Source organism: Hippichthys cyanospilos, chromosome 18 (genome assembly GCF_059441005.1).
Source record: "Hippichthys cyanospilos isolate Australia breed blue-spotted pipefish chromosome 18, RoL_Hcya_1.0, whole genome shotgun sequence".
NCBI lineage: Eukaryota > Metazoa > Chordata > Actinopteri > Syngnathiformes > Syngnathidae > Hippichthys > Hippichthys cyanospilos.
This window is the reverse complement of record NC_142386.1, coordinates 893666-902351: the sequence shown is the minus strand read 5'-3', so window position 1 is coordinate 902351 and position 8686 is coordinate 893666. Positions and strand designations below refer to the sequence as shown.

Genomic DNA, 8686 nt, shown 5'->3' with positions numbered 1-8686 from the left:
AACGGTTAGCTATTCGACATCGTAATATACTTCACTTACTTTTATTCCTATTGTCACATTTCTTCGTTTTCCCTTCTTCTGTTTCTTCTTCTGCTGCTGCAGACAAAAAGAGGCTTTCCCAAGATCTGGGGTTCCTAATGTGTAAATATTGATATGGCTGCCGAGATATAATTCCATAATTTATAGAGTTGCATTCCATCTGGAATTTGCCCCCCCACACACACACGCCCCACTCCAAAATCCAAACGTTGCTGCTTTGTTTACCTTGCGTTCACAGCGAGCACCTGAGCGCCTCACAAACATTTCCTATCACTCCACATTGCTCGTTATTGTCGTCCCGCAAGCCCGCCCATTAGGCTTCATAAGTCGCCTGTTTGATCACGGCCTAGCCCATCTACCGCCCTCCCGCCCCCTCACACTCGCGCACACACACATACGGCACTAAAGCCCACACCCTCCATGCTCATTAGGCCTGATTAGTCATACAATGTTCCTGATTACCACCGCCATGTTTTAATTAGCGCCTCATATGCGTAATGGCGTCCTCCACCTCCCTCAAAAGCTCACGTGCTTGGTTTCCTGTTTGGGAAGAAATACTGGATGTGGTCAGCGCGTGTGTGTCTTTTGCTACATGAGGGTATCACGGTCCGGGTTGTACTGTCTTTGCGGAGAACTCTTGCACTTTGCAGGAAGCGTTTTGGCGGACCGCCCGAGTTCAGACCTCTTTCTGAGATTCCAAACTTGCTTACAGAGGACAGTTTGAATTGAATTTTAGTTGGATGAGGATAAGCGTTGGGCTTAGGCTGAAGGTCTGGAAATGCATGATGTCAATGGGTCGTCCAGCCTATTGCACGCGCGTGTGCGTTTACATCATCCTTTCCGGTTTTATCTATGTATGTCAATGATAAATATTGCATCAGGGCCGTCGAAGACTTCCATTGTGTGTCCACTGTTGAGTGTGTGTTTAAGTGTGCGTGTGTGGTCACGCCCGCCTCAATGAATTTTCTCCATTAAAGGTGAATTAGCGGAGGTCAGTCCCCCCTCAACACATCGGCCATAATAAGAAAAGAATAACAGATTGGACTTCCACTGCCTGCGTCCTAATCCACCACTGCACTCGCACGTGAGTGTGTGTGTGTGTTTGGGGGGGGGGGGTTGTTTGCATATATGTGTATGTGTGAGTGAGCGAGTGCGAGCGAGAGACGAGCATCGGAGAGGGCTGCTATTCTCCAAGCCCCCCCCCCCCCCCCCCCCCTCCCCAACACTGCACTCAAGACTCAGAGAGTCATTAAAGTTTCATGACCGCAGCGCTCGGCCAAGGTCTATTTATGAAAATGTGTTTCCTCGCTTCATGGAAATTAAAAAAAAGAAGAAAGAAAGAAACACACGCAAAACACACATACATGGCTACGGTTTGCTGAGATGTGATGGACTTGCGTTGCAGACTGGTGGAGTTTTTGTTAGCTCGCTCAAAAGTGATGACGACTCAGCAATGACGTGCAACAGACCTTTCCATGTCAACCAGCAGAATAATATCTTTTGTAGTCTTTCATTATTCCACTTTTTTTTCGTTTCACTGCCAATGACGGATATAAACGTCGGTGAATGAGTTAATCATATATTTTTTTCTATGAATATTTCCACAAAAAAACAATTATTCACATTTTAGAGCAGCCACTGACTGGAATGTTTCCAGCTACAGTTTGTTTGACCCTCCTTAGTTACCAGGACTGGCAGATATTTTTCTGCAACGTCAGATACATTTGAAATGACTACTTTTTTTCTCTGCAAATGTCTGATATATATATATATATATATATATATATATATATATATATATATATATATATATATATATATATATATATATATATATATATATATATATATATATATATATATATATATATATATATATATATTATATATATATATACATGCCTGGATATTTTATTGACTTTAGATTGGCCAATTACTACATAATGTTTTATGAATTGATTAGGATGAATACATTTAAACACTTTTTATAAGTGTTGTGATATTTTGCAATCTTTTCGTGTTAGAAAGACCAATGAGTGTGGATGCTTTTGAGCATTTCGAAAGTGTTGTGTTTGATTTGCTCTTCATCTCTAATTCCTTATTTGAAATCTTACTTCAAATCGTATTGGGTGTGTGTCCGTCTGCCTCACTGAAAATGTCTTTAGCTGGCATTGCAACGGCCTTACCGTTGATGACACAGTCAATTGTGTATAATTTATAGACTTCAACTGGAGAGCAGCGGGACTATAAAAGTTTGATGAAGCCTTGTTATATGGACCAAACCACAAAATGGCCTTTTTGATTTTGTTTTGAAAATAAAATGCCCCATTTTTTTAATGATGACTGTTGAACTTGACGGTTATAAAGGTTTTTTAGATGTTTAGATTGGCCAATGACTGTAAAATATAAGATACATTAGTCATTTCAACTCCTTTTGTAAAGTTGTCAATGAATACAATAGGATTTTTTTTCCAATTAGTCAGGCGCTCTTTTTGTTTCAAAAAAATATCTTGCAGATGAGAATTCCTAAAACATTCCTCATTCACAATTCAATTGTGAAAATGCAACTATTTTTCAATTCAGCTCAATATTTGTATTTATACATTGCATTTATTCATTCATTAAAAAGTTTAAACAAAAATAATAAAAATAAAATAAAATAAAATAAGACATTTCCCCTCTGACGTTCGGGTGACAATTCATAACAACTCGCACATCATATTTTAAATAACTTATGAGAAGATGACGTAAAACGTGCACGGTTTATTTCAGCTTCTGCCATGTACACAGACACTTAATTGAAGAACACACTTCCACAACTTAAATGTGTTCATTTAGATTAAAAATCCAATTAAATAAATTTTAAATAAAAGCAGGAGGAAAAAACATGGTTAAATAATTAAATAAATAAGTTATGCATCTACAAAGTGCGCTCCATATTTGGGGGAGGTGGGGGGGGGGGTGATAAATAATAAGATGTAGTTGTAACTATAACCTTAAAAAAAGGATGGTCATACTTGATTGTCAAAGCATCATCGTGGTGAAAGCTTTTTACAAACACGTCCTTCTACTGTGAATCCACCATCAAAAAAAGAAAAAAAAAACAAGATTTTTTTCGTGAGTGTGTGTGTCAAAATCACCATGAACACGTTGAGTGCGTGTGTTTGTGCGTGCGTGTGTGTGTTGTCATGAGGTAGACACACAGCCACAACACAACTGTGCGTTTCTTATTGCGATGCGTTCTTTGCGGTGGGAATTTCAGAAACTCGCACAGAAGACGCCCTCCGTTGATTAAAAAACAAAAAGCAAACCATGCATGTGGCTACTTTCTCTCTTTTTTTACATCATCAAAAATAATCAACAAAAACAATTAAATACATCGGTGCAGCCTATTCACACAATATTTACAATGACGAATATAAAAAGGGAGTCAATTGGATTTTTTTTTGTACAATAATTGCCTTATCAATGAAAAAATCCGAGCGTGGTGCCATCACAATGGAGTTTAATCCAAATCCTTCAGTCCCTCGTCCAGTTTTTGCCTGCTAAGAAAATATTAGCGAGACATTTCATCACCCTCAAAAACTGATGTATCGTAAAGTAAAACTAAAAAAACAATCAGATTCTGAAATGTACTCGAGTATGAAGTAAAATGCTTAATTTGGAGCACAAAAAAATGCAAAAAATATTTGCATTTACCACGAGTAATTCTTGTGGTCAACCTTAAGAAATGATCATCAAAAATTGATGAGGAATATCTGGCTCCCTGATTTCCGTTCCAATATTTTGCTGCCGTTGCGACCACGATGCCATAAGTGTCGTTCCACCATTTTAAGTCTTATTTTAAGTCATGATCATCATTTGAAGAAAAGTAACCGTCTGTTCTCGAATGAAAAAAAAAGTTGTTGTTTTTTACATTAATGATGTATTTAGATGATGAAATGTCTCATTTCAACAAAACCTAGAAAAAAATTCGTTTTTGGTGCTAAATAGCATCTCTACCTCTTTTTTACGTCATGGCGTCATCTGCGAAGGTTGAAAAAAAAAAGCTAGGAGCAAATGAGGCTAAGGTCTGAAGTAACTAATAATAGGCAAAGTGCAGACATTAGGTCAAACGTATGTCGTTGCTTCCCAAAAGATGATAAAGAGAGACAAAGAGCAGCCAGGCCGGGGCAAAAAAATGGGGACGTTTTATGAGTGTAAAGTCCAGATAGCGAGCGAGGTGAAAGTTTCAAAAAAAGATACCTGTAGGATCTGCTCGAGTACAGTAACAAAGCACTCGTTCCCTTCCACAATGCTCGAGATGATGAAACGTCTCATAGAGGCACGAACATTTAGCAACCGCTCCATGATTTGTCCCTCCAAAGCGAAACAAAAAAGGTGAGGGTGATATTATTTTTTGTTTCGGTTTTGTTTTTTTGTTGTTTTTTTTTTTAGTGCGTGGCCGAGAACTTCATGCGCTTCTGCTTCTGCCGCTGGTTGCAGAACCAGACGCGCACCACGTTCTTTTTGAGGTCCAGCTTTTCGGCGATGGCGGCGATCTTCTCGGACGAAGGCCTCGGCTGCACGGCGAAGTAAGCCTCGAGGGAGCGCTTCTCGGGCGCCGCGATGGACGTGCGCTTGCGCTTCTTGTCGCCGCCGCTGAAGATCTCCGGCTTGGCCATCTTCTCGCGCTGCGCCCTCTCGGCCTCCTCCAGCCAGGCCTCCAGTATGGGCTTGAGCGCCACCATGTTGTTGTGCGACAGCGTCAGCGACTCGAAGCGGCAGATGGTGCTCTGGCTCAGGCAGCCCACGCCGGGGATCTTCAGGTTGGCCAGCGCCGCGCCCACGTCGGCCTGCGTCACCCCCAGCTTGATGCGCCGCTGTTTGAAGCGCTCGGCGAACGACTCCAGCTCTCGGGGGTCCGGCTCGGCGTCGCCGCCCGCCGGGCCGCCGCCGCCGCCGCCGCCGCCCACCACCGTCCCCGCCCCCCCGAGGGCGCCGTGCGAGCCCAAGCCGTGCGCGTGCATGTTCATGGACTGCGGGTGGTGCGCGTGATGGTGGTGGTGGTGGTGCTGCATGTGGTTGATGGCGCTCATGTGCGACGCCGTGGAGCACACGTCCGAGCCGGCCATGGCGCCCAGCGAGAGGCCGGGGGTCAGGTGCTCCAGCAGCTCGCCGTCCAGGCCCTGCGCCGGCTGGTGGTGGTGCGCCGCCGCCGCCGCCGCCGCGGCGGCCGGGTGGTGGTGGTGATGCGACGTCAGCACGGACGGGTGGTGCAGGTGCGCCGACGACGACGTGGGCGTGCACGTCATGCTGGTCATGGTGGTCATGGTGTGGTAGGTGGCGTCCGGCTTGAACGGGTGACTCTTCTGGCTCACGATGTCCACGGCCGCCAGCGCCTCCGCCCGCTGCAGGAGCGTCTCGTCGAAGCCCGCGAAGATGTTGCCCTGCAGCTGTCGACACACGAGCGCGGGTCAGGACGGGCGGGCGGGCGGCCCTCCTTCCTACTTTTTCCGTATCCTGCTCGTATGGGGGGTTTCCATTCTACTGTATTCCCCACTTCGTACTATTTCCGCAAAAACAACAAATTGACTTGACTTTATGGATTGGATTATACCTTGACGTCCGAACTATATGGCCCGGGGAACATTTGTGGCCCGCCATCCATATTTTTAGAAGCGCCATATCTACATGCCTTTTTGATATGGCCTGCATGACTATTTTTAAAAGTAACAAAAAGTTTGATGACGGAAGGCACCTAAATCTAATCACTGTTGGCGGAAAGTCTTGACCTAGCAGTTACTTTTAAATAAATATGGATAAAGTGTACTTATTGTTCGACGTTTACCTTACTAGATACATTAAAGTAACAAGAAAAAAAAATCAAATGCCCCTTCTATCTTTCTATTTTTCTGTATATAGCCCTCAAAAAAAAATAAAGGTTGGACACCCTTAGTTCACCCTTAGTGAGGTTATTTTGTACAAAACGACCCATTATTGGGCCAAACAACCTAGAGAGTTCACATTAACCGCACACATTGGCTCAGTTTATGATCTTTAATTGTTTTGTGTTCTTCTCTTTTAACCCGTTTTCAGAATGTAAAGAATACAACGAACTAACTAAGATTTGAGACTTAGGTTAAAATAAAAATAAAAGTGCGCATGGCATACCGGGGTTTATAGGTAATCTTCACACAGAAAGCCAAGTTGAATAACATGCCCATAGTGGCATATAGGTACCACAAATTTCATTCAACTCTTTAGAGTAATTACACAACAAAAGGAAAATTTACGGGAAGTTAAAATAAATGACCCAATCTAAAGATGAAGTAAAACTTGCAGAAAATTAAAATGTTAAAGTAATATTTGCAAAAATTATAATGAACATGGCAAGCCAATAAATGGATATTCTAGATAACAGAAAGATCTTTGCTATTTAATGGACGTACACAGGGACCGAATGTGTGCAGAACTTGAAGAATCGAGCGTAATAGCGTCCAGCGTTTTTGAATTTTTTTAACAACAGACTCCATCTAGGGGGATTTTTTGTCCAGTATTTGTATTTAAGTGTCTGAAAACCAAGGAGTCCGGTTTATTGGCCTGTCCAAAATTTTGCTTTTAATCGAAACAACACAATGACCCAAAGCATCTAAAAAAAATAATCCAAGTTTATTAAGTTGAATACAATTCCCAAATACGTTTATTTTTCTGTTATTCATTTTCTTTGATGAACCAAAAGTGTCACACGTCTAATAGGCCAATTAAAAGTTCACGTTTAATTGACATGCCGCATTTGGTCCTTTTGTTCTTGTTCCGACCGGAATTCATATCGAATGTTGCTAATTAGTTTCACGAATGGCTTGACAGACAATTCGTTTGTATTTTTTTTATTTTTGTTTGTCAAAGTGCCTGGAAACTGGTGGGAATATCAAAAGTCAAGTTAAAACGACAGCATGTTTTTATATGGTTATTTTACTTTTTAATTGAATTTGCACTGCGTCTGGGGATATAAATTGAAAGGTTCGTCAAATACACACACACACGCACGCACGCACACATACACGGTCGAACGCGCGCACACAAAGTTTTCATACAAGAAAAAGAAATGCGCCTAAATGTTAATCAATTTTTTAAGAATTGAAATTTTAAAACATTTCTAAGTGATTTAAATCTATATCTTAAGCACTGTTAGATCAAACGTTTTCGTTTCGTTGTATTGAAAAAGCGCACCAAACTAAAACGAAAATATGGTCCATTGGAAAAGAATACAAAACAAAACAAACAAACAAAAAACTACGGCAAATCAAACCCAATAGTCGGCAACTTTTCCGAAATGACTTTCCTCTTCCCTCCAGCAAAATGAAACGACGTATTTCCCGGCTCGCGTGGGATGTTATTCAAAATGTGCCAGCAGTGTGGATTGACATTCATCTAAAATTAATATTTACAACGCTGTCCCCCTACACACACGCTCTCGCACTTCCTTTTGAATAATTTGTGCCTATACGAGACAGACGTGATCTCATGAATGACACTTGAAGATAAAAACACGTTGCAATGTAAATGACATTGTGACGACTTTTTTTTGCATAATTAAATCAAACGAGCGTTAGAAATAGCATGCGTGATTTTCCGCGCATTTGACCTTGTTTTCGCCGGAGTTAATCGTTTTTCTTTGGAGATGTGGCACTCACCGAAGGCGTGGGCAGGCAGGCCCGGCGGATGGCCTCGGAGCTGGAGTGCAGCGGCGTGTACTTGGGCTCGTGCAGGATGGGGTGCATGCTGAACGGCTGCTTGCTGTTCATCGACATCATGATGACGCGGGTGAAGGTGAGGGAGGCAACTGGCCGTTGTCCTCTTTCAACAAAGACCAGGTAAAAACACTTCAAAAAGTTGCAAAAGGCTTTCAAAAGAAAAGAGACCAAAAAAAAAAAAACGTGGTCACACGTCCTGCAATCCTTGCGTGTGGAACACTTGAACGACGAAGACCAAGCCGGGCCCCCCATTCTGACGTTTTTATAGGTAGAGCCCCGGGCTCAAACCGCGCCCCGGGAAGGCGTCTTAGCCAATCAGAGCGAGCTCGTCAGAGTCCGGCCGCGCCCATTCGCGTGCCTCTTTTCAACTGCTGGCTCTGGAGAGAGCCAGGTTGGGTGGCCCGTTTAAAAAAAAAAAGTTCAAACGTCCTCCAGAGAGGGTGGGGGAAAAAAAAAACATATATATATATATATATATATATATATATATATATATATATATATATATATATATATATATATATATATATATATATATATATCCCATTTTAAATTGAGCAATAGCTTTCTAAAAGTTTGGTTTTGCTTATAAATACGTTCTTTTAATTAACTATTATGAATGGACAAGTATAAACGTTACAGTGTTGGGGGAAACAATTGATTATGATTTGAATAATTTAATGCATATACGGAGCCTTCGAGATCATACAGGTCAATTAATAAAATAATATGTTTTCCTCGCATTTATTTTACACACTATAAAGAAAACATAAAATTATTGATTATATTTGATTGAGTAGATTCTAAGTGATTTAATCCAGTTTATTAATCACCGGATTTCAAAATTAATAAACAATGCGACCACACGCGTGCGCGTACACACACACACACACACACACACACACACACAC

At 41.7% G+C, this 8686-nt stretch overlaps 1 protein-coding gene across 1 annotated transcript; it reads right to left on the bottom strand.

Annotated features, from left to right (window-relative positions):
- Positions 1-2629: 2629 nt before the first annotated feature.
- Positions 2630-7982, bottom strand: pou4f4 (POU class 4 homeobox 4). Its single transcript, XM_088441702.1, has 2 exons — positions 7716-7982; positions 2630-5474 (listed from the first exon to the last, which is right to left on the bottom strand). Exons 1-2 carry the CDS (start codon positions 7833-7835, stop codon positions 4473-4475), a joined length of 1122 nt encoding a protein of 373 aa, XP_088297828.1. The 5' UTR covers positions 7836-7982; the 3' UTR covers positions 2630-4472.
- Between the last annotated feature and the right edge of the window lie 704 nt (positions 7983-8686).